We start from the raw sequence: 27385 nt of genomic DNA, 5'->3' as shown, positions 1-27385 counted from the left end.
AATGTCGGCACTAGTACAGTGTATATCTACCTTTCGCAGCAATGCAGGCTGCTATTCTCCCATGGAGACGATCGTAGAGATGCTGGATGCAGTCCTGTGGAACGGCTTGCCATGCCATTTCCACCTGGCGCCTCAGTTGGACCAGCGTTCGTGCTGGACGTGCAGACCGCGTGAGACGACGCTTCATCCAGTCCCAAACATGCTCAATGGGGGACAGATCCGGAGATCTTGCTGGCCAGGGTAGTTGACTTACACCTTCTAGAGCACGTTGGGTGGCACGGGATACATGCGGACGTGCATTGTCCTGTTGGAACAGCAAGTTCCCTTGCCGGTCTAGGAATGGTAGAACGATGGGTTCGATGACGGTTTGGATGTACCGTGCACTATTCAGTGTCCCCTCGACGATCACCAGTGGTGTACGGCCAGTGTAGGAGATCGCTCCCCACACCATGATGCCGGGTGTTGGCCCTGTGTGCCTCGGTCGTATGCAGTCCTGATTGTGGCGCTCACCTGCACGGCGCCAAACACGCATACGACCATCATTGGCACCAAGGCAGAAGCGACTCTCATCGCTGAAGACGACACGTCTCCATTCGTCCCTCCATTCACGCCTGTCGCGACACCACTGGAGGCGGGCTGCACGATGTTGGGGCGTGAGCGGAAGACGGCCTAACGGTGTGCGGGACCGTAGCCCAGCTTCATGGAGACGGTTGCGAATGGTCCTCGCCGATACCCCAGGAGCAACAGTGTCCCTAATTTGCTGGGAAGTGGCGGTGCGGTCCCCTACGGCACTGTGTAGGATCCTACGGTCTTGGCGTGCATCCGTGCGTCGCTGCGGTCCGGTCCCAGGTCGACGGGCACGTGCACCTTCCGCCGACCACTGGCGACAACATCGATGTACTGTGGAGACCTCACGCCCCACGTGTTGAGCAATTCGGCGGTACGTCCACCCGGCCTCCCGCATGCCCACTATACGCCCTCGCTCAAAGTCCGTCAGCTGCACATACGGTTCACGTCCACGCTGTCGCGGCATGCTACCAGTGTTAAAGACTGCGATGGAGCTCCGTATGCCACGGCAAACTGGCTGACACTGACGGCGGCGGTGCACAAATGCTGCGCAGCTAGCGCCATTCGACGGCCAACACCGCGGTTCCTGGTGTGTCCGCTGTGCCGTGCGTGTGATCATTGCTTGTACAGCCCTCTCGCAGTGTCCGGAGCAAGTATGGTGGGTCTGACACACCGGTGTCAATGTGTTCTTTTTTCCATTTCCAGGAGTGTACATTTTATTTACTGATGGGGCTCAATTTACATAACGAGCACGTACGGTCTGAAGCAAACCCACACGCAACAGTGTTACGCAATTTCCAGCAGTGATTTAGTATAAATGTGTGGTGTGATATAATCAACACACACTTTATTGGACCATTCATTTCCCAGGACGTCTAACTGGCAAGGCGTACTTGCAATTCCTTCAAGAAAAAAAAAATGCTCTGCTTGCTCAAAAAATGTTCCACTTGCTACACAAATGCATATGTATTTTCAACACGATGGCACGCCTCCACATTTCACCAATGCCGTTACAACACATTTAAATTAACATGAAATGGAATGGTCGTAGTGCTATACGTCTGTGGCCACCCAGATCGCCCTATTTAAAACTAGTGGATTTTTGTGTATGGGGATGGATGAAACACATAGTTTATGAGGACAAAGTCAATACACGTGAGGCATTACTTGTTCACATTATGAATGCAATAGACGAAATTAAGAACAACCCTGTGATGCTGAAACGAGCAGCAAAATCTGTTCGTACAAGTGCAGCTAAATGCATTGAACTTGTGAAATTGTATGTACACTGTACAACTTCCTTAACACTGGGCTTTGTTTTTCTTTTCGGTTTAACTTTAATTCACGTGTGCTACGGCATTAATAAAAGTAGATTATCTCACACATTCAAACAGTTTCCGTTAACGTTATTGCCATCATTTTTCCAAAATTAAATTATCTACAACTTCAGTTGATAACTTTCTGCAATTGCCTGGAATTTAAAAAATAAACTGGACTAAGTAGTTAATAAATTAAAAATCTTACGAAATTACTTCTTTCTTCTCTGGATGTTCTGCAAAACTACTGCAGATACACGTCTGGGGCATGTTTTATTAAATTCACCAGGCCAATAACAGCAAAATAAATGAAAATCGTACTTTACTTTAACGTTGTACACTTTTGCGATGGCTTCCTACTAGCGAAGTTCCTAAATTTCAGGCAAAATCTGATATTAGCCGTAACTTAACATTTGCGGACCTATGTTTATATGAACGTTTTTCTTTAGTTTTACTTGTAGAATAACATATTAAAATATTTGCATACCTTCGTGAATCACCCTTGTATAATTTTATAATATATAAATATGAGATATAAAGGGGAAATGTTGTTATGGTCCTATTGTCTGCAAAGGAGCGTAAGCGTAAGATATTGGGCAACTTAATTTGTAAGTAGGCCTATGCAGTCAAAGTGATGCCGTTAACATGACTTTGAAGATTTTCAAAACGTTCTTATCTCGCTTTTATATTTTCAGGAATTTTTTATGATATAGCTTAATTCCCATGTAGAAACTACAGTTTTGGCACAAGGATGCATTGATTTGGGTCACAAGTAAGTTTTTGTTTTGCCTGGTGAACTGACCACGAATATCAGAGGTTTTTTTTTTATTTTTTTTATTTTTTTTTTTTTTAGTTTGCAGTCCTTACCTTTGAGGAATATAATGGTATCAGTTATGTAGATACACGGTAAAGGAGAAACACCAGAAAACTTACAGAGAGCTTTACACGAGCCTCTAGATTTGCACACGAATGCGTGCATTAAACACAGGCAACTTTTCCCATTCATTTCTCCATGCTCTATAATGAACATGTTACTGGGCAAGTTAGGGACACCGAATATAACACAAATCTGGGATCTGAACCATCCTCCTCCCAAAGATGGAACCAGTGAAGAAATTTTTACTCTAAATTACATTAACAACAGACGGTTCTAAATGTTTTTCATCTGCTTAGGGAAGCATTTATGAGTCGTAAATTAACTACAGTTACTATACTCGAGGTCACTCCACTCGGCCTCGGCAAATGAGCGACCGCTATCCACTAAATGCTAGTTCTCTAAATTTTGTCAATAGTGTTCCTCGAAAAGAACATCGCCCTCACTCCAGGGATTCCCATATCGTCTCTTTAACACCTGCATGTTGACCGAACCTACCGGTAACAAATGTAGCAGTTCACTTCCGAGTTGTTTCAATTCTTTTTTTTATCTGACTTGGTACGGATCCCAAACATTTGAGCCGTACTCAAGAATAGGTACTATACGAGGTCTCCTTTACAGATGAAACACACATTCCTAAAATTCTCGCAATAAATCGAAACCGACTACTCATCTTCCCTATCACAGCCCCCACACGCTCATTCCACGTCACATCGTTTTGCGACGTTATGCCCAGATATTTAAATGATGCGACTGTGTCGAGCAGGAAACTACTAATGCTGTGCCCGAACATTGCAGGTTTGTTTTCCTATATTCACCTACATTTTTCTACATTTAGAGCCAGATGTCATTCATCAAACCCGCTAGACATTTTGTCTAAGTCATTACCGTACACCAGGGCCTCGTCAGCAAACAGCCACAGACTGCTGCCATATCACACTGCTCTGGGGCACTCCTCACGATACAACAGTGTAGTAAAACTTGCTCAAATCGGCAAGTGTATAATTCGGAAATCTGCCCACACCGTACAAGTATTTCAGTCCCGACGCATTCTGTGCACTTTTCTATGCTGATTTTTTTGTATTAAGCGGATCGTGCCTAACGCAGAAATGGAAAGCAACTCTTAGAACATACTTAATGATTCATTGTATAACGTGGAAAAGAGCCTGTACAGTACTTTTGTATTAGAGTTGATTAGTTATTCACGACTCTACAAGGACATTACTTTTAACACCTCTGTTAAGCAGCGCAAAACCGAGAAAAAGGGGTCCAGCGCAGCGTGGTGTTGACCTAAAACCGCGCTGCTCTGTGCGACAACGAATAAGTTAGGTTCGGTGTCAGTACACTACATCAAAGGAAACGGTCCGTTCGTCAGCTTTCTTGTTTTCCTCATTACGGACGCACGCTGGCGGTACAGGAACATATACCGACACTCTGCTGCAATGTGCGCAGTGAAAGAGGCGGGTATTGTTCCGCTAAACAATGGTTTTACCCGGCGAGGTCATTATTTTCTGCCAGTTTCAATTGACTAGTAGCATTTTAAGAGATACAGTGACACAATGTGGAACAAACAGTATGAGTCGTTAACACTTAATGAAAAGATTAATGTAATCGAGCCGAGTGAGAAAGATAAAACCCCCTCTGCGCAAAATAATGTTGCGTTTCTAATGGGGTAAAACACAAATTTATGAGACTTAAGAAACGAGGATAGGATTCGGGACGAATGGATGAAAGGAACAGACAGATGAAAAGAAAGGCGAAGAAGACCGGAAATGAAGAAATTAACGAAACAGCGTGGGAATTGTTCGTAAGTGTGCGGGTAGAAAAACTTACATTTATCTGGACCCGTGTTGCAGAGAGAGGCTCTGAAAGTCGCTATAGAGCTTGGAATTACAGAGTTTAAGGCATCCACAGGATGGCTGGACAGTTTCAAAGCTAGACATACCATCGTGTGGATGGAAGTGTGCGTGTGTGCACTAAAAGTGTAGCAACAGAATGGAAGACAATATTGCCCAACTTAATTGTGAATTATGACCCGAAAGATTTATTCAGTGCCAATGAAACGGGACCGTTTTATCGTGCGCTGCCTTCAAAATCGCTTGCAATTCTAGGTGAAAAGTGCATCGGCGGAAAATGTCCGAGGAAAGACTTACTGTACTACTGTGTGGGTACGTGTCAGGTGAAATGGAGAAGCCACTGGTGATCGGAAAGGCAGCAAAACCGCGTTGTTTCAAAAACAGACATGTAAGCTGATAGTCACATGGCGAAGCGATAAAAAGGCGTGGATGGTGAGTGGTGTTATGAAAGAATGGCTGGGCTCTTTCAATGCCAAAATAAAAAAGGAAAAATTGCCAAGTTCTCCTTTTCCTAGACAATGCAACCTGCCACCCGAAAGTAACGTTATCAAACACGAAATTGGCTCGATTCCCTCCAGTTTCAAATAGCCTCACACAACCCGTGCATCAGGGGGTTATTTACACATTCGAGTGTCATTATAAGCAAGTATGACGCAATTTCTTATTCCTAGTGTTGAAGAAGCCGAAAATGCTTTTGCTCATACACGGTCGGTTTCTGTCCTCAATGCAGTAAATTGGATTGGCTTGGCAGTAGAGGAAGTAAAACCCTAAACTGTCACCGAGTGCTTCAAAGGCGGAGTTTGGAGGTCAAGAACAAGACGCTTCTGTGGCCATCGAAGTTCGAGAAAATGCTGCGGCAATTGAATTAATGAAAATACGAAACATTTTGTGTAGTTCAGATGATTACATTCGAAGTGACGACCCTGTCAGCTCACTCCACCTTCACTTCAGCAACAGGTTCGATAGAAATCTGCAACACAGGGGATGATGAAGAAGAAACAAAGGAAGAAGAAGAAGAAGAAGAAGAAGAGCAAAATGATGTCCCTCGAAAAATTATGCCCGAAGAAGCCATTGCATGCATAAATGATGTTATGCAATTTGCAGCACACACAATTTCTCCCAACTTCTTGGAACTATTGTATCGTGCAAAAAATTGTCTAGGAAAAAAAGCAAATAAACATGAGAATAATATGTATGTACATGCAATGATAAACAAATTTCAAGTTCAATTAAAAATATAGAAATGCCACGTTATTTATCAGTTAGTGTAATAGTCCAACGTTCTGTTGACTAATATATAATAAATGAACATTACTGTACTTTAGTGAAGGTACACAAATACAGCATATGCATAATTGCAAATTCTTACTGTACTTTTGTGCATGATACCTGAAAAATTTTATGTAGCCCAGTGAGTTTTGTGTAATCCAGAAACTTGCCCAATTTGGAAAATTATTGTAGTTTCAGGCAATTCAATTTTGAGCAAGTTTTACTGTACTGACTTTGTAAAACATGAACTGTTTTAATATTAATTAACTTCATGTTTTTCAATGACATTTACGATATAATTGCTGTCCTGTTTCTACTACGGAAATAGTCAAATGTTGTGGGGAATCAATTCTTTTTTAATCTTTCAACTGGCTTTTGCAAATCCTTATCTCATTTTGTTCAGAAGATTTGAGCTCGTGGCAAATGAAAGGAATGTCTCGACAATAACGTCCCGTCAGAACCTTTTAGTTACAGAATCTTAAAAACGAAAAATAACACATTTTGTACAAATATAAATCTACTCACCTCGATATAACCGACAATTCTCCAACGGTGAGACTCGGGGCCTGCACTTTGTCACCTGTACCTGAACGGATATGTTCCCAGCTCGCTCATCAAATAACTACTGACACATTCCTCTCACGTAAGTGAAAAATTTTTTGCCGTATTTTCTCAGGTCGTTACAGAAAACTCTCAAACTGTCCTTACTTCTTCGTTCTGGCAGCAGAGTGAGGGCCCAATATTTTTTCATTTGCTGCACACTGGAAGCGAATAGCCCAGATTGTCCGCTAAACGGTCTCTACAGTCCGGTCGCTGCCACTAACCACAGTTGCCGGCGATCGATCGACAGTAAGGAAGAGAACGGAGAGACTGCCGGAGCAGCCGAGGAACGGCAGCTGTAAGAATACAAGAATATACAGAACTGCCTGCAGGCAGGGAAAGGCAGTGTTACATTACTGGTCTTCTGTCGCCTCTTATCTCAACTACATCAATGTTCACTCTGTGACGGCTACATTCTTTAAACAGTTCCTTAAATAATTCGAGTCAATACCATTGAAGTTGATGCATATTTATCACTCGTTACACTGGTGATAATAATGCTACTACAGATGATGGTAACCAACGACCAGTCATAATAATTCAGATGAGTGTTGCAGACTGACTGTACAAACCTAATGCACCAAAGGCTCAACCGTGACTAACTTTAACATAATCCGCAGTTTCTATTTAAAAACTGACATAGGAAGACTTTTAAGTAACTTTGCACTTTAAAGATATTACCGTGCATATTCAATTACGACATAAATGTCTGGAAAAATAGGAAATACATTATACACTTTGGAAAATGAAGTTTTTGTTTAACTATTGACCACACATTTTTCAAAGGGCAAAGACTGCTAAGAAATTACTGGTAACTCAAATTTTATATTTGAAAATTTTTTCATAACTAATATGTTATTTAAGTGAGAATATACATTTCTGGATACAGAAAAATTAGGACTTTGTTCAAGACAGTAACATTATATTTTTTAGAAGATTACATTTTAAGCTTTATACGGTCTTCAAATTTTAAAACAATGATAATGAGGGGTTTTCAAAAATTACACGACAATCTCAAGATAAGCAATTGTTAGTGAGATCAGATTTTTAAATGCACGAAGTTTTCCTGGATTGTAAATTTTTGATATTTTCTTACAGATAATGTTCCTACATGAACTACTTACACTCTGAATATAAACACTAGTGAAAAACAGCTTGGAAAAGAAACACTATACTTCAATTATATGTGGTAAATGTACCGAGAATATAAAAAAAAGAGAACGGACAGAAAAAGGTATTTATAATGGCTGTGGTTATACAGAGAGTGCAAATTAATCCATCTTGCTACATTTCAAAGGGTACATAATATCTTTTTTCAGTTTTTATGGAGAATATATAATGATAACTGGGCACCTATCACACAGAAACTTCAAAGAGTTGAAGGGTATTTAATCATCAACTTGGGACAACCTGATGCCACAACACTTAACAGCAGGTGTGAAGAATAGATTAAAACTGTGCTGGGAAAAATACAAGAAGAAAGTGAAAAGAAAGGTCTGACACCACACTTGAAGGAAACAAAACTTCTAGCTAAAACTTTCTCTACTAACCAAAATAGAAATTGTAGAAATTAGTCCTGAATATGTAATGAAACCCCCCCATGAACCATGCACCTTGCCGTTGGTGGGGAGGCTTGCGTGCCTCAGCGATACAGATAGCCGTACCGTAGGTGCCACCACAACGGAGGGGTATCTGTTGAGAGGCCAGACAAACGTGTGGTTCCTGAAGGGGGGCAGCAGCCTTTTCAGTAGTTGCAGGGGCAACAGTCTGGATGATTGACTGATCTGGCCTTGTAACACTAACCAAAACGGCCTTGCTGTGCTGGTACCACGAACAGCTGAAAGCGAGGGGAAACTACGGCCGAAATTTTTCCCGAGGGCATGCAGCTTTACTGTATGATTAAATGATGATGGTGTCCGCTTGGGTAAAATATTCCAGAGGTAAAATAGTCCCCCATTCGGATCTCCGGATGGGGACTACTCAAGAGGACGTCGTTATCAGGAGGAAGAAAACTGGCGTTCTACGAATCGGAGCGTGGAATGTCAGATCCCTTAATCGGGCAGGTAGGTTAGAAAATTTAAAAAGGGAAATGGATAGGTTGAAGTTAGATATAGTGGGAATTAGTGAAGTTCGGTGGCTGCAGGAACAAGACTTTTGGTCAGGTGAATACAGGGTTACAAATACAAAATCAAAAAGGGGTAATGCGGGAGTAGCTTTAATAATGAATAGGAAAATAGGAGTGCGGGTAAGCTACTACAAACAGCATAGTGAACGCATTATTGTGGCCAACATAGATATGAAGCCCACGCCTACCACAGTAGTACAAGCTCTGCAGATGATGAAGAAATTGATGAAATGTATGATGAGATAAAAGAACTTATTCAGGTAGTGAAGGAGGACGAAAATTTAATAGTCATGGGTAACTGGAATTCGATGGTAGGAAAAGGAAAGAGAAGGAAACTTAGTAGGCGAATATGGATTGGGGCTAAGAAATGAAAGAGGAAGCTGCGAGGTAGAATTTTGCACAGAGCATAAATTAATCATAGCTAACACTTGGTTCAAGAATCATGAAAGAAGGTTGTATACCTGGAAGAACACTGGAGATACCATATAATGGTAAGAAAGAGATTTAGGAACCAGGTTTTAAATTGTAAGACATTTCCAGGGGCAGATGTGGACTCTGACTACAATCTATTGGTTATGACCTGTGGATTAAAACTGAAGAAACTGCAAAAAGGTGGGAATTTAAGGAGATGGGACCTGGATAAACTGAAAGAACCAGAGGTTGTACAGAGTTTCAGGGAGAGCATAAGGGAACAACTGACAGGAATGGAGGAAAGAAATACAGTAGAAGAAGAATGGGTAACTTTGAGGGATGAAGTAGTGAAGGCAGCAGAGGATCAAGTAGGTAAAAAGACGAGGGCTAGTAGAAATCTTTGGGTAACAGAAGAGATACTGAATTTAATTGATGAAAGGAGAAAATACAAAAAATGCAGTAAATGAAGCAGGCAAAAAGGAATACAAATGTCTCATAAACGAGATCGACAGGAAGTGCAAAACTGCTAAGCAGGGATGGCTAGAGGACAAATGTAAGGATGAAGAGGCTTATCTCACGAGGGGTAAGATAGATACTGCCTACAGCAAAATTAAAGAGACCTCTGGAGAAAAGAGAACCACTTGCATGAATATCAAGAGCTCAGATGGAAACACAGTTCCAGCAAGGGAACCTTCCCATCGCCCCCCCCCCCCCCCCCCCCCCTCAGATTTAGTTATAAGTTGGCGCAATGGATAAGCCTTGAAAAACTGAACACAGATCAATCGAGGAAACAGGAAGATGATGTGTGGAACTATGAAAAAATAAGCAAAATATACAAACTGAATAGTCCATGCTCAACACAGGCAATATCAAGGACGGCGGGAGCTCAGGAGCGCCGTGGTCCCGTGGTTAGCGTGAGCAACTGCGGAACGAGAAGTCCTTGGTTCAAGTATTCCCTCGAGTGAAAAGTTTATTTTCTTTATTTTCGCAAAGTTATGATCTGTCCATTCGTTCATTGACATCTCTGTTCACTGTAATAAGTTTTGTGTCTGTGTTTTGCGACCACACCGCAAAACCGTGCGATTAGTAGACGAAAGTACGTGTGTCTCCAATGGGAACCGAAAACATTTGATCGCAAGGTCATAGGTCAACCGATTCCTCCACAGGAAAACACGTCTGATGTATTCTATACGACACTGGTGACGGCATGTGCGTCACATGACAGGAATATGTTGTCGACCCACCTAACTTGTACACTTGGCGAATGGGTAAAAAGATTCTTCCACCTTGCCAGATTTAGGTTTTCTTGTGGATGTGATAATCACTCCCAAAAAAGTGATGAAAACATGAGTGTTTGTCACATAAACTGCAACAAATGAATGCAACAGTTTCACAGTCGCATAGTTTTCCCTGTGCCCTGTCAAAACATATGTTTTTAACGTTTTCAAATTTTTCCGTGTGTAGACCGTCAAATCCTGCATATGTCAAAGCGAATCTGAACATGTCATGGAATCTTGGAGAGCGAAGTTGATTATGTGTCAGTGCCTGAACTTTGATAATTGTCTGAAAATAAAAAATTAAAATTTTCTCACGAGGGAAGACTTGAACCACGGACCTCTTGTTCGCAGGTGCTCACGCTAACCACGGGACCATGGCGCTCCTGATCTCAAACAGCCCTAATGTTGCCTATGTTACACATGGACTACTCAGTTTTTATATTTTGCTTTTTTTTTTCATAGTTCCATAAAACTTCTTCCCGCTTTCTCAATTGATCTGTGTTCAGTTTTTCAAGGCCTATCCACTGTGCCAACTTATAACTAGATCTGAGGGGGGTGCGATGGGGAGGTTTCCTTGTAAGCAAAGAAAGAAAAGCAGAAAGGTGGAAGGAGTATACAGAGGGTCTATACAGGGGCGATGTTCTTGAGGACAATATTATGGAAATGGAAGAGGATGTAGATGGAGATGAAATGGGAGATATGATACAGCGTGAAGAGTTTGACAGAGCACTGAAAGACCTGAGTCGAAACAAGGCCCCGGGAGTAGACAACATTCCATTAGAACTACTGACAGCCTTGGGAAGGCCAGTCCTGACAAAACTCTACCATCTGGTGAGCAAAATGTATGAGACAGGCGAAATACCCTCAGACTTCAAGAAGAATATAATAATTCCAATCCCAAAGAAAGCAGGTGTTGACAGATGTGAAAATTACCGAACTGTCAGTTTAATAAGTCACAGCTGCAAAATACTAACGCGAATTCTTTACAGACGAATGGAAAAACTGGTAGAAGCCGACCTCGGGGAAGTTCAGTTTGGATTCCGCAGAACTCTTAGAAGAAAGATTAAGGAAAGGCAAACCTACGTTTCTAGCATTTGTAGACTTAGAGAAAGGTTTTGACAATGTTGACTGGAATACTCTCTTCCAAATTCCAAAGGTGGCAGGGGTAAAATACAGGGAGCAAAAGGCTACTTACAATTTGTACAGAAACCAGATGGCAGTTATAAGAGTCGAGGGACATGAAAGGGAAGCAGTGGTTGGGAAGGGAGTAAGACAGGGTTGTAGCCTCTCCCCGATGTTATTCAATCTGTATATTGAGCAAGCAGTAAAGGAAACAAAAGAAAAATTCGGAGTGGGTATTAAAATCCATGGAAAGGAAATAAAAACTATGAGGTTCGCCGATGACATTGTAATTCTGTCAGAGGCAGCAAAGGACTTGGAAGAGCAGTTGAATGGAATGGACAGTGTCTTGAAAGGAGGATATATGATGAACATCAACAAAAGCAAAAAGAGGATAATGGAATGTAGTCGCATTAAGTCGGGTGATGCTGAGGGAATTACATTAGGAAATGAGACACTTAAAGTAGTACAGGAGTTTTGCTATTTGGGGAGCAATATAACTGATGATGGTCAAAGTAGAGAGGATATAAAATGTAGACTGGGAATGGCAAGGAAAGCGTTTCTGAAGAAGAGAAATTTGTTAACATCAAGTATAGATTTAAATGTCAGGAAGTCGTTTCTGAAAGTATTTGTATGGAGTGTAGCCATATATGGAAGTGAAACGTGGAAGATAAATAGTTTACACAAGAAGAAATAGAAGCTTTCAAAATGTGGTGCTACAGAAGAATGCTGAAGATTAGGTGGGTAGATCACATAACTAATGAGGAAGTATTGAATAGGATTGGGGAGAAGAGAAGTTTGTGGCACAACTTGACCAGAAGACGGGATCGGTTGGTAGGACATGTTCTGAGGCATCAAGGGATCACAAATTTAGCATTGGAGGGCAGCGTGTAGGGTAAAAATCGTAGTGGGAGACCAAGAGATGAATACACTAAGCAGATTCAGAAGGATGTAGGTTGCAGTAGGTACTGGGGGATGAAGAAGCTTGCACAGGATAGAGTAGCATGGAGAGCTGCATCAAACCAGTCTCAGGACTGAAGACCACAACAACAACAACAACAATGTTGTCTTTTTAACATACAAAGGCTGGAAGAATATTTTCTTAGAGATGCGAATTAGATGTAAAGTGCAATTTTAAGTAACATTTTCTACAGATTTACATTTACAAACCTCACTTCTTACCAGTTACCTTTCTTTCCTAACTCTTCATGTGCTTCACTATATTTCAATAGTTTGATGACCAATTGTAATTTTGTTGATTAACACACTCAAACTTAACAAGTCTGTTGCAAATTTTGCTTGCATTCCTACATATATTGCCCAACGTCTTAGTTATATGACAAATGGTAGTTTATTTTTATGTAAAATTTTATCTCAATAATAGAAAGTTGTGGTTAAGATTTCTTTTTTTCTCCTTTTTGATGGCTTAACAGTTGATGCAACTAGGCTCTAAAATGCTCTCAGATTGTGAGGGAGAGTACTTTTAGAAAACACACACACACACACACACACACACACACACTCACCTACTGATGGCAGCTTTTGAAAGTCATCTCAGACATTATTTCTACATAAATTTTGTGATATTTACCTTCAGGAGGCAACATGACAATATCCTGGCTTTTGGAACTATTAGTCCCTTCATCGTGGAAGAGTGAGGGAAGGAACAGCAGCTCACTCTTCACTCCAGCACAAGAGGGACTCGTGGGTAGTGGGGATGTAATTGACACAGATGTAGGGGAGGCACTGGAGAAAGTACAAACAAGCTGTGTCCAAAGATGACAGAAGGGCACAATGAGAACTAAGGATAGATTACTGCAAGTAAGATCTGAGACAGAATAAAGAGAAAGAGGCAAGGGAGAAGACAGTGACAGTAAAACAAAACACTGACAGTTACAATGTCTTCGTTTATACGGTGTCTGTAGCTTCACAGTACAATATACCTCTGACACGTAGGTAGACAGACACTGTCACTGACGACTACGGCAGTGGTAAACATTACAAAATAGATTCGCATTCTGCAACTATACACTAACGTCAGCTGTTTCTCTCGACAGGCAAAAATGACAATACAGCATTTGTCTCGCTATGCAGGAATCGCGAATTGTGTGAGCGTAAGGGTCGTGACTACGTAACGTACAGAAATTTGGACAAATCCCGAACATTTGCTCAGGTAACCGAAGTGGTCAACGTGACTGCTCACAATAAGCGGGAAATGCAGGTTCGAGTCTCAGTCGGGCACAAATTTTCGTGTATCGCAAATAGTGGATGTCGACGTATCACCGCAATGTGCGAATCTATTTTGTCACGAAAAAATAAAATTGATAAAGAAAATAAATGATACACAATAAATCTTCAAATAGCAAGATGTGAGAGTTCAGAACCAGTTATGGTTATGGGGATCCAAATGCCCCACAAGGTACAGAAGCAGCAGCAGCAGCGGGTACTCCACTCCTGGCAGAGTGCTGACTGACGGCTGTACACAGGCGCGCAACCCTGCCGTGTCCAATCGTGCACTTTAGTGGTAGTCACACCAGCATAGAACAGTATGATGTCAACACGAGTTAGTCATTGACAACATGCACAGTTTTGCTAGTTGCTCTGCCTTTGATATTACAGGATTTACCACAGGTGGAAAAGAGTGGGTGGCTGCTGTTGTTGCCGATGATGATGATATTATTTTAGGTGAAAGGCCCTCGACATCAAGCTCGTTAGCACCCTGACGAAAAGTCAGCGTGCCAATTTCACGGGTGGAGAAGAAGGTTGTCCCCACATGTCAAGCAGTTTATAATGCACTGAAGTCTGCCTCCCTTTCCCACCAATTTTGCGTCGAGGCCCGACAGTCCACACAATTTCACCACTCTCGTATCGTGAGAACCGGTATTGGCGAGGACGGTGGACAGATCTCCGTCGGGACTGAGGGCTGCCTCGACATCGGTACATAGGATACACTTTGCCAAAATATGCCGAACTGAAAGTGGCGCACCACGGAACCTCACAGAGTGGTGGATCCTCCCACGTGTAAAAGGGCCGCGCCTGACGCACAGCCCGGTAAGCGCAACCTCCTTCCGGCAGTGCGGCTCACGCGAAGTCCGCCGAGCACGTGTGACCAATTTGAGCGACCCCAGTTCGTTTTCTGTCACCTTTCACCGTTCGGTCTCCCACTGGCACGCGATACGCGTCAGAAAATGAGACGACCTCCTCGCCAACATTTCAATGCCACAGTAAGGAGTCGTGCGTGAGCTGAATCGACTGGCCTACATTCCGTAAAGCACTTGCAGTGCACCGGGCGAGTCGGAATATACGAGAAACCGCGTATACTGAGGTGTCTGCGAATCGTCTCCGGTGCCGCGATAGTGCCGTATAACTCCGCATCGTAATTTGTAAATTGTTCCGGAAGGTGCACTTTGAAAACCCTGTCGTGGAAAACGGCGGAACAACTGAGGACATTCTCTCACTGGGATTCGTCTCTATAAACAGTGATACAACTACGGTACATACTAAAAATGGAAGAAAACGAAATTGTAAAAATGTACTCCGGATTACAAGTTCTCTCTACAGCATCGAGCTCAAAATCACTCCGGGTCCCCGTAGACACCCAGGCGGCAACGCGTCCCGAACCCGACTGCGTATCCGGAGGTCCGATAGACCCAGATCCTCGAGACAGACAGTAACACGCACCCGGGACGGCTCAGTCGCGGGGCCGATTCCTGAACAGCTGTTTAAAGGTTTAATGTTGGGTCGGACCACAGCACTATATGCCAACCGCTGAGGTGACACGGAGAATTTTAGTGCCTGTCGAGCCGAGAGGATATGTCGCCAAAACTGGAGTTGCGGTTCACCGGCATCTGCAGACACACTCTTAACTGCGCCGGTCCGAAAGGCTCCAGTCGATACCCGAGTGCCCTCACGGTGGACGGCATCTGACATCTCGAGGCAGGAAGTACGGGCCGATCCTAGGCCACACTGCCACAATTTAAATGTGATCGAGTACCCTGTAGCGGGACTTTGAATTTCGCCCCACTACACTCGTTCCCTCAGATATAAATTATACCGTCGCAGCAGTACGAGCGCTCGACGGCAGAGAGAATACTAAACTTGTAACTCTTTTTTGTTTTCTATCCGTCTATTGTCCCTTGAGAGTCGAAGCTTAATTCAGACATAAAAACATATTAGCTAGTCTTGGTCTGATTAAGACAAAAAAACTTATTAATGTGTAGACGTATTGTGGAAGTTGTTATGAAATTCATAGGATGGAAGTAGCAACGTAAAATAAATTGCATTCAATATCGAGATAATTTTAATTTCTATAAATTAGCGATTCCTGAACGATTGTAAGATTTCAGAGCAGCTACTACTTTTCGTGCAGAAATAAAGTACGAGATTTTTGAAGACCTGGATGCCGCACGAAAGGAGACACGCTAACACGGTAAAGGATGAACTCTTATATCCACGCCATTTCCCACTGTTAATCACATTTTGTTATTCTCCGTTCTCCTACAAATAATTTTTTTAGTGGAAATTGGTTTGACTTTTGCTCAGAAACGCCACAAGGACCACTCAAACAATAGCTTTTCCATATCACGAAGTCCAATAACTTTTCTGGAATACGAAGTCAAATTTTAATTTCATTCTTTCCCTTTTTTCACGTTCATTAACGATTTTAAAACCCATTTTTTATTCACCATTTCTTCCCACATTTTCAACCTTTTCTTTTCTTCTCTACTCTTTTTCTTTTTTATTAACTACTACACTTGGCGACCGTGACAGGACAGATTGTCTGTCATCACTCGGTGCACTGCAAGCGCTTCACCGAATGTAGACCAGTCGATTCAGCTCACGCACGACTCCTTACTGTGGCATCGAAATGTTGGCGAGGAGGTCGTCTCATTTTCTGACGTGTATCACGCACCAGTGGGAGACCGAACAGTCGAAGGTGACAGTAAACAAACTGCGGTCACTCAAATTCGTCACAGGTGCTCGGCGGACTTGGCGTAAGCCTCACTGCCGGAAGGAGGTTCTGCTTACCGGGCTGTGCATCAGACGCGGCCCTTTAACACGTGGGAGGATCCACCACTCTGTGAGGTTCCGTGGCATGCCACTTTCAGTTCAGCATATTTTGGCACGCCTCCCTTTCCCACAAATTTTGCACCGAGGCCCGATAGTCCACACAATTTCACCACTCTCGTATTGTCGAAACCAGAGTATTGGCGAGGACGGCGGACAGATCTCTGTCGAGACTGAGGGCTGCCCTGACATCGGTACATAGGGGATACACTCTGCTGCACAGCTTGCCTCACGAGGCCCGAGTCCACCACACCGGATGGCACTGCTCGACAGACTGGACTGTCACCCGTCGAAGTGCTGGCCCGGACCGAGAGCACTTAACTTCGGTGACCTGACTGCGACCGGCAAGACCGTCGGCTCCCGAAAGGATCTGGGAAAGTAAAAATGGCGTAAAAATATCTGAGAAAACAAAAGAAGTGAGCCGAAAGGGGAGGCCGCGAGGTTTTCAGGTTTTTTCGCAGGTAACGGGATCGTCAGGAACACCTGCAAATGTCGAGATGCCCGAGAGCTGACGCTAGCCCTCTGCCGTACACTCTTCACGCTCGAGCACTACGAATGGAAGATTGATCCGATCAAATTAGGGTACAGCTTCAAGTCGAGCGCCTGGGTACTGGGTGACGAAGAAAACACCCACACAATTTATCATCCGTTTCTGTGTTTGACATCCACACAGGCACCTCGTATGTAAGAAATGGATCTACCTGCTTAGAAAGGCAGAAGCATTTCAACTCCTTGACAAACCCATTTCACTGTAACAAGTAACAGTTATACATTCCGTACATCAAATGAACGATTCTCTTATCAAAATTATGTGGAGCGATTCAGTTTCCACGATATCTATACAGAATTAGTGTTAATATTAATGAACAGACATCTTTTTAGTCCTGCTTGTACAACTGCACTTAAAAACAAGTCGTTTCTTTCCCAGCTGCCAGTTTTTAAGTAGAAAATTGTCAATGTAATAGAAGCCATTGTCCAGGAGAAATGATTTTTCAATTAGGTTTCAAATTTGTCAGACATTTTATGTTATTGACCAAATGATCAACAATTGTTGTTGCTGCATACTGAACTGCTCTGGGAGCCACTGACTGCTGTAATGCTGCATAAGGAAGGCCATTTTTCCCTCTAGTGTTGAAAAAAAAGGTCAGTACGCTTAGATGGAGTACCGATGTGTGTACTGAAACAATGCATAGAGATTATACAAGGTCCCTTAACAAATATAATAATTGAATTCTTCACATCAGGGATGTTTCCAGAGCAGTTTTTGCTTAAAAAAAAGTAATGCAAAAGACATAGAAAATTACCGGTCCATTTCCCTGATGTCACCATTCTCAAAAATAATAGAAGCAATTATGAAAGACAGATTAATGACTTCTCTGAGTAAATACAATCTTTTAAGCGAATCACAGCTTGGTTTCTTGAAGTGATAAAAATACAGAGTCAACCATAGTAGAATTCACAAAAATTGTACTTGATGCTCTCAATAAAGATGAGTGTGTCACAGGCATATTTTTGGATCATTCTAAGGCCTTCGATATAGTCGATCACAAGATTCTATTAAATAAATTAGAAGCATTTGGAATGAAAGGGGTAACTAATGACTGGTTTCGATCATACCTAGCAGATAGCGTACAAAGAGTAGAGACAACACATACTTCAAATAGATATAAACATTTAGTAAAACACTGATCGGGACCAAAATACATTAATATAGGGGTTCTGCAAGGTAGCATACTAGGACTGATATACATCAACGACTTTCCCAGTAGTGTCACTCGTGGTGAAAAAATTCTCTTCGCTGATGACAGCAATATTATAGTCATTGAGAAAACGAGAGAACTCCTTGCAGAGAAAGCAAATGAAACTCTCGAGGAAGTTTACTATTGATCAATAAGCAATATAGTGACATTGAACATAAAGAAAACTAATGCCATGAATTTTAGTCTGAAGAGGGAAAATGACAGTGTTAAATTAAATGTAGGTGGCACCTTTATAGACTATGTAACAAATGCAAAATTTCTAGGAATGAATATTGATTCTCAGTTGAAGTGGTGTGAACACACAAAGGTACTTGCAAACAGAATATCATTAGCATGTTATGCCCTTCGAGTCCTATCATCAGTGTGTAACATACAGTGTCTTTTAGTTACGTACTATTCATATGTACACTCAGTTCTCAGCTATGGCATTCTGTTTTGTGGAACAAATGCACAAAACATGAACACAATTTTCAAACTCCAGAAAAGAACCATACGAATAATAACCAAAAATAGTAGTCAAGCTCATTGTAAAGACCTGCTCAAAACACTGGGGACTTTAACTGCTCTGTGTGAATACATTTACCAGTCAGTTGTACACATCAAAAATAACATTGGTAATTACTGCACAAACAGCTCTGTACATGACCATGGAACAAGAGCTTGACTCAACTTACACTTACCAAGACAAAATAAACATAAAACTCAAAATAGTATTTTCTGCCAAGGAATAAAAATGTGCAATAAATTACCAAAAGAGATTAAAGAAATTGCAAAAATACCCTTATTTAAAAAGGCAGCTAAAAAGTACCTGTTATGCAATTCATTTTCTATATTGAAGGATTACTTAAATAAAACAGTAGGGGTTTGGTAAAAAAAAATTTTATACAAATAAATAATAATAATAATAATAATGATTATAAAACATCCAACATTTCACATAACACGTTCACACTATGTTTTTATCCTTTTTTTTTTTTTTTTCCTTTTCTACTAACCGCCAAGCTGTGATAGCACAATACTAATACCTCTTTCTCTTTCTCTTTCTGAGCTCAACATCTCACTCATTCTAGAGGGATGGCGACTCAGTTTTTCAGGATAGCAATTGGGAAGTTGTGGTACAGAAAATGGCCCAGAGATCACCAGTGTGTGTGTGTGTGTGTGTGTGTGTGTGTGTGAAGTGTTATGAAACAATGTGTACATAATGTTTGCAGTGTCTGACAATGAGATATAAGTGAACAGTGTGGCATTACATTATTTAATAAGTTATTTGTAAAAAAAGTATTGTATACCAGGAGGAAATCTACTGATTGTCTCTAACTAGAAGTCTATAAATGTATGCTTATACGATTGCGATTTAGCATATTTTAAATTGGTCTAAACTTGTAAATAGTTTGACACATTCTACATCCTAGTAAAAAGAGATCTACGGATGAATAAAGCAGCAGCAGCAGCTGCTGCTAGATTATTCGTGACAAATAAGTGAATAATATACTGTGATAGCACAGTTAAAATGCCTATTCCCTTAAAGATGTACCTACACGGTGTCTGTGGGTGTGAACACCACACATCATTCTTACTGCTCGCTTCTGTGCAATTGGTGCATTCTTTCCGAGTGACGAGTTACCCCAAAAAATTATTCTGTAAGATATTATTCAGTAGAAAAATGCAAAATATGTCAGCAAGCTGATTCATTTACTTCCAAGTTAGGAATTACACGAAGAATATTTCCAGAATGCTACGGGGTCAGACAGAGCCAGTGAAGAAACTGGATGCAAAAAATATTATAAAAGACAACCTGTACTTTAACGGAAATCAGTATCTTTCAGAATCTAGAACACACTCGAGCAAAGCAGAGGGGGTGTCAAGAGAAAATCTGAAAGCTCAAAATCTTTGTTTATTCATTTATTTTTCCACCAAGTATTTAATAAGACACAAAATCTGGTACACATTTAGAAAATGAGATCCCACCGTGTAGTGGAGGCGCCGCCGTCCCGTCCCTCGGGACGGTCGGGACGGACGGGTCCGAACACCGACCCGTCCGCAATGTGCGGCTATCGGAACTCGTAAAAAACAAAATACAGGTCTGTAAATAGATATATTATTTATCAAAACACACTGACAAGGTTACAGACACTGAACATTGAACAATGACACACAATCTGTGCTTATCAAAGGCTACAGCAATGTAATTTTTGTTTCATTTACATCCACAGTACGAAATAATAGACACACATGAAGAAGCTGACAGTAAGCTTACTACAAGAATATAAAGTTCTGTCAGTGACAGCACAGACACCTCACACAGACAGCTCACATAAAGTATACGTCAAAAATTACCCTGATTTTGCCATTTAGTTCTTACAATACGTGTACACATATATATGTATGTCAGTAGCACACAATATAAAAACAGTTTAGTTTCATAACATTTTGATAGTTCCTTTTAGAAAAATATATGACAGCTTTAATCTAACTTTATACACACTACTATCAAAATCACATCTCACGTCAAAAATGACGTCAGTCCTCTTAAAACTTTCACACTCTATATTGTACAGATCAAGTGAGAAGCATTCGGACCGCTTTACAGTACGAGGAGACGAGACGAGCTGCAGCACGCCAGCCGAACAGAAGAGATTCCGATACTGAATTACGTACGTGACAGAACGTGAGATCGACAACAGAGCAGTTTGAATCCAGAATTAAACAGTGTAGTTAATACAGTGACATTAGCTAAAATTTTGAAAACGATTAGAGGGAGAATTCAAACTACAACAACCTGCCGAGTTTTGCATATAAACTGTATGGTGTTGCTACAAATGATACAGCAACACAATTAGTTTTAGAAGTTACTTACAAATTGAGCGAATGTGGCTGCTACAGTTTTGTTTATGTCATAATTATCAGTGAAACAGAGGGGGACAAATCAGGCAGGTTAGCAAAACTCAACACCTGCAACTGGCACATGACTAGCTGAAGCAAAGGTCATTCTAGTGGTTCACGTGAGCACAGAGTGTCTGCCTACTGCACAAACACAGTTAACTAATACGATTGTTCACATAAGAATCAATTAACCATTTGCTAAATAGTTACATAAATAATCTAGGTTTGGGAATTTTGCATAATTTTACATAATGCTGCAGCAAATTTTTGGATCTATTTGTCTGAGCTTACCGAGAACAAACTATTTCCTTATTCAAAAATTAGTTATAACCATACAGACATTTAAATTCGTGCAGCACACTTAAAAAATATTTAAAACGAACGAGATTTGTAGGAACTGTAATGGCCATTCGACCTGTACAGTGTCTGAGCATCGATGTCGCATTAAAATTCCCGATTCAGAAAAATCGACTGTTGCCGAACACAGTGTTACAAATATGTTCGATTTGATATAAAATATCTTCTACACTTATCAGACTGGTGGCCGACATCGGGAATAACTCTGACATCGTCTGTAATTTTACTTTTGCACGGAACGGACTTTCAGTGTCGGGAGACTACAGAGAAATTTGCCGGGTCGGTGACGTTCCGACAGGAGCGACCGGGAACGCTGGCACTTACACGTCTCGCAGTGTGTTGACAGTCGGTGACGACTGAAACTGCCACCTAAAGGTGAGCTGTTATTCTAGTTCTACACAACAAGAATACTGAGAGTATCTTATACGAGTCAGATTTGTACTAAATGTCACATAAATTTGTGTAGCAATAAATGAATATCGTACGGGGTTTTTATATTGCTTAGTGTATATCATGTTGTGTTCCACTTCAGAAAAGACAACCACGAAGCAGTCGCTCGGTGTTTTGCACGCTACAGTATTTACTGACAGACATTGTCTGATACAGGATTTATATGAAGACACATTAGCTCCAATGGAAAATGGAGGGGGAGGGGCGTACTGTTATGCTGAGGAAACTGAAGGAGGAAGGTACAGCTGTGCCATCAATTTAAAGCTCATTAGAGATGGGACACCGACATTTATTACCTGTGTCAAAAAACACCTCACCTCAGCATTCGTGAAACTCGAGACAGAGAAATGACTCACAACCTCAAGCAGCACACCCACTTTTCCCAAGTACAAAGCAGATTGCTCAGTCACCACGCACTCTCGTTCTGCTTTCAGAATTTCACATTAATGACTGTATTTCAGTCCGTACCAGGTCTGTCTCGTTGGAATCGACACGCTCTTTCTCCAGAGGAACGGCACGTACTGAGGTCAAATACTCTGACCTGGCATCAGTCTGATTTGTAACTGTGGACGAAGCCCGACCGACAGGCATTACGTGCACTAAGCAAAAATAATAGTGCATCGAGAATGGTTAGCTTCTAGCCAAAATCTAGATCTGCACAATCAAATTTAAAAAGGACGACTGATAGTTGCGATCTACAATTTACAAGTCAATATAACAGTCGTCGAGTGCGACAGCTTTCCGAATGGAAGGTAACCTGATCATTTGTAATAGTATTCATATTTAGTCTCAGTTTCCTAAACAGCCCTTACGGGTCGTTTATTATGCTATCACTCAATAATTTCACAATACCTATTTTCTTTCCAAAAGTGCCCTGCATTCACAAATATTTTTTTGAAAGAAATTTCCACTATTTGGCTGTAAATTACTATTAATTTATTTCACACATCACGATTTCAGCTTTATAGCCGTGCTAGAGGGGAAGCTGATATGTCGCAAAATGTCCGAGACACCTAAATGACACGTCACCATCGAAACAGCTTATCTCTGGCCACACAGTCGCGTCATCGTATTACGGGATACGAGCGATGCGACCGGTTTATAAGACCGAGTTGGACATTTTGTGACGTTTAAACTTACACTCGAGAAAGGCTATAAGGCCAAAATCGTGATTATGTGAAATAAATTAATAGTAATTTACAATCAAATAGCAGAAGTTTCTTTCAAAACGTTCTATGTGACTGTGGTCCCTTATAATGGAAAAACTTAAAAATATAGTCCCTAATTACATTCACAACACTCAGTCTCACCTCTGACACTGTTTTTATTTCCTGACAGTGTTTCCACTGCCCCGATCAATGCCAAACACGACACGAGCACTTAGCTCCTTACCCATTATCACATCGAAGTAACTTCGACATTAGAGGCTCGAAAGTAAATTTGAGAAATAACTTGAAGCTCTACAAAAAATGAAAGATATCCGGTAACTGTGCGAAAATACGGCCTACACAGGGATAAAAGATCATCGTCATAAACTAAGGGAAACCAGAGTTCACACAGAAAGATACCGGTGTTCGTTTTTTCCGTGTGCTATTCGAGATTGGAATAATAGAGAATTATCTCGAAGGTGGTTCGATGAACCCTCTGCCGGGCACTCGAGTGCGATTAGCAGAGTGTCCGTGTGGATGTAGATTGTGAAAGTACAAATTTAACTATTAAAATAACTCAAAAGATTATAAATAACTTTTTGCGCATTTTCAAAGCAGGTGCAGTGTGCTTACACAATTTTAGACATATTCAAATAACGAATGAAAATGCAGCTGAAGAACATCTTTCACACTCGTGAAAGATCCCGTAAGTTATCTGAATACTCATTACATTCAGATTTTAGGCACATTTAAGTGATATGCTGCAAACTTCTCTTAAATACTGAGAAATATTTGACTCACAAAAAGATATGAAAACATTCCATTTTCATACTAAATTTATCTACTTATGTATGCAACCTTGAAAATTACGTCCTCTCCCCAGAAACAATGAAAAACTGTTCCAAGAGAAAGCTCGGCAACAATATATACGTAGCAAACTCCTTGTGTAGGCCTACATATAAATTATGCAAACTTGCAGTGTTTCACTACAACAACAGAAGCGAGTATAACAAATACAATAATGCACGTGCTAATTAATACTCAGATGCTTATCCTTTAGCACAGAGTGAATAATAATGTAATTAATCAGCAATACAGAAAAGGTAGCACCAACGTTCTACTAAAAAGTAAAATGTAAATTACATACCAAAACAATACTCTTAACACATACAGCACTGTTAATGTCACTGCTGATTGCAGATCCACTCTCAGCTTATACAGAGCACACAAAACAACTTCTGATGTTTCATTTGAACAACGTACACACTTCCTATAGCACAGTTTTGTTATGTGCGTAGGGGAAAGGCAGGACATAGGTATCCTATCTTATGTTGAAGATTCTGCCTGGTCGACACTTGCTAATTTAAAATGCTGTGCCTTTACAGGAAGAAAACGTGATGCGTATATTTTCTACTGAACTGCATTCTGTAAATATATAATACAGCAATTAATAAACAAGAAGCCAGAATGCCCATAAAATGCTCAATAACTTTGTGGGTTCGCAGAGAGATTGTCACAGGCTTAGAGACATTGTGTGTCCCCATAGTGCCTGACATCTAATATGTGACTATCTCTAACCACAGGTGTAATATAATCCGAAGTCGAATATCTCGAGGAACCCATAATTCTTCACGGTTAGCACTGAAAATGACGTTCTTTACTGGTCGAGTGTAAAGGCAAGCATTTTGCAATCCACTTGGTGCTCTACAGATTACTACTTCTGGCTGAACACAGATTTCTCTCAAAGAAGAAATACTATTTTAGTGAAAATACTTTTTTTCAGTACATTTGGAGAACAAGAACCGTATTCAGAAATATAAAAATTGTAAAGTTAGGTGAGTTATGAAAGACCGACACTTTTTGATTTCTGGAACAAACATTCACAGTAGTGCATGCAGTAAGAAAATAATAGAATTCATTATAGAAGTTGAGAGAAGTACAAAACAGCTCATAAAGTAACTTAGCAATTCTGATACGAATGGCATTTGCAAATAACTGTCCAACCAAAGTTTTTCACACTGGCCAGATAACTAAGCTATTATTTGTAACAATATAATGAAAAAGATAGCGCTCAGTGGAGTCGGCGGTGTTCCCCACATTCTCGTACGGCTGCGAGACGTGGAGTGCGGAGGCTAGAACGAGGTGCCACAGGATGTGGTGTCGGAGAAAGATGTTAGGAATACCGCAGACAGAAAGGAAAACTGATGCTTTCACTACAGAAGAACTTAGCATCACAAGAAACGTATCTTCCTGTGCCAGTTAAAGCTACTTCATGCTCCTTGGACACATTTTAGGAAGAAAGCGAATAATTTTTAAAGACCATATAGCAAGGCAATATTGAAGGTAGAATACCACAAAGAAGAATAACAAGTGAAGAAGACGTCTAGTCGAAGATACAGTTACACGAGAAATAAGGTCGTGACATTCTGCATTAAGTAAACCGGCTGATGATGATGATGATGATGATGACAGCCACTGCCACCACCAGGTGGATTTACATCAATCAGATGTGGATGATTTGTATGTGTAAATTTTGAGTTATCTGTGGCCCCATCTTTAATCGGTGACAGGCTGTTTTTCCAGTCGTATTCACACGGCGTGCACTTCCTATGAAAATCTCTATAAATAGGTCATCCGTCTCGAGCTGACTGTAATCTAATTAAAAAGAATTACTTCAGATGCATTTTGCTATTATTTATAAAGCACCTTCCATTGTTATTGGTGTTTCTTTAAACATTCTGCTCCTACCCTCCTTGCAAGCAGCGGTTGGTGTCGAAAGACTTCATTTCACATTTGCACTTGGCAGGTTTTGGCATTCTACAGTATTTCCTGTGCTGCATTATTTACATTTCACCGCCACATCGGCAGTGCGGAATGAGAAGCAGTTTATGAAAGTGAAGTGTAAACAAGGTAGTGCAGAAAATACAGCAGAATGCCAAAAACTTCTTAGTGCAGATGCGAAATGAAGGCTTTCGACACCAACCGCTGCTAGCAAGGAGGGAAGGAACCCAATTATTGAAGAAACACCAATAACAGTGGAAGATGCATTATAAATGAAAGCGAAACACGTCTGGTGTAATTCTTTTTAATTAGGTTGCAGTCAACTCGAGACAGATAACCTATATGACAGGTTTTAACAGCTGCTGCAGAAGATGGCCACGCAAACAGACGTATTCTATAAATATACTTTATAGAAAGAGTATCTAGTGTAAATACAACTGGAAAAGAAGCCTTTCACGACAGGAAGATGATGTTTCAGATTGCATAAAAGCTAAACATACAAATTGTCCGTTCTTCACTAAATGAAACAGGTCCACCAGATGACAGCTGTGTAATCCTCAGAAAGGCGCAATGGGAGAATAATAAATGTACACGGTATCAATAACTTGTGCTTGCAATTCAAACATAAAAATAATAAATTGTCAGATCTACTACAGTGAGAAGGACGGTGATACTTTGTGGCAGTAGGAAATCCTAAGAGTGAGACATTCAGTATCTACAACCACATCGACAAGGGCAGACAGAAGTGGGAGAATGTTACAGATAATACAGAGTGCAACTGTTACAAATCCCGTCACCTAAAATCGAGAAACAAAAGCTCACTCTTCACACTCCGACCCGACAAAATTGGCAGAGTGGAGAGCTCCGTACCTGAGGAACAGTCCCATTATACCTAAGTGAGACTACCGTTACAGATCGATTTGTGCAAATAAATTAGTGACAACGCCAATAAATACACCTCCGACAGACAGACGTCGGCACCGCACGAGAGGAATCTCTGCGGAGCTCGGGTCTTTCCTCTCCCTTCTCCTTCGGTTCAGAGCTCGTCACGTACGGCGGTCCTCAAGAACGACACGAACCCGTCCGCGGTTCTAGCACCCCGGTAGTCCCCGATTACGGAACCCGAGCGGAAGAGCTTCAGCGTAGGGAATCCCGGGACGTCGAAGCGGCCGCGCACAGTCGCCGCCGCCGAGGCGTCGATCGCCGCCACCGCCGCGCCCAGCTTCTCGTCGTGCGCGCGCTTTGCCGCCAGTGCGTAGTCCGCCTTCATGCTGCGACAGTGCCCGCACCCTGCGGGAAGGAGAAAGTTGCGGTCAGACACACCCGGCAGCTAAACCTCCAATCTCACCGAGGTACAGGCGACACCTGACGCGTAAAAATGACCTCAGGGCGACGGAAGCAGAGTGTGCGTCCACTGGACCGGGTTCGAGACACGGAACGACGGAAGATAACGGTGACTGCCATTTTATGCGAATTTGTGACTCGGCCGCAGTAACCGGCCACAGTTCAGATTTAATCACTACCT

The 27385-nt window shown here is 41.5% G+C and overlaps 1 protein-coding gene across 1 annotated transcript in view; it reads right to left on the bottom strand.

Annotated features, from left to right (window-relative positions):
- Positions 1 to 20128: 20128 nt before the first annotated feature.
- The window catches only part of LOC126428076 (protein disulfide-isomerase A5), a 139998-nt gene continuing 132741 nt past the window's right edge, over positions 20129 to 27385 (bottom strand). The window contains exon 10 of the mRNA XM_050089965.1: positions 20129 to 27150. Within this exon, the coding sequence (XP_049945922.1) occupies positions 26897 to 27150 (254 nt within the window). The 3' untranslated portion in view covers positions 20129 to 26896. The remainder of the gene's footprint in view (positions 27151 to 27385) is intronic.

This window comes from Schistocerca serialis, chromosome 12 (genome assembly GCF_023864345.2).
Source record: "Schistocerca serialis cubense isolate TAMUIC-IGC-003099 chromosome 12, iqSchSeri2.2, whole genome shotgun sequence".
In the NCBI taxonomy this organism is placed as follows: Eukaryota; Metazoa; Arthropoda; class Insecta; order Orthoptera; family Acrididae; genus Schistocerca; species Schistocerca serialis.
The sequence above is the reverse complement of the archived record's forward strand: the minus strand, read 5'-3'. Positions and strand labels throughout refer to the sequence as shown.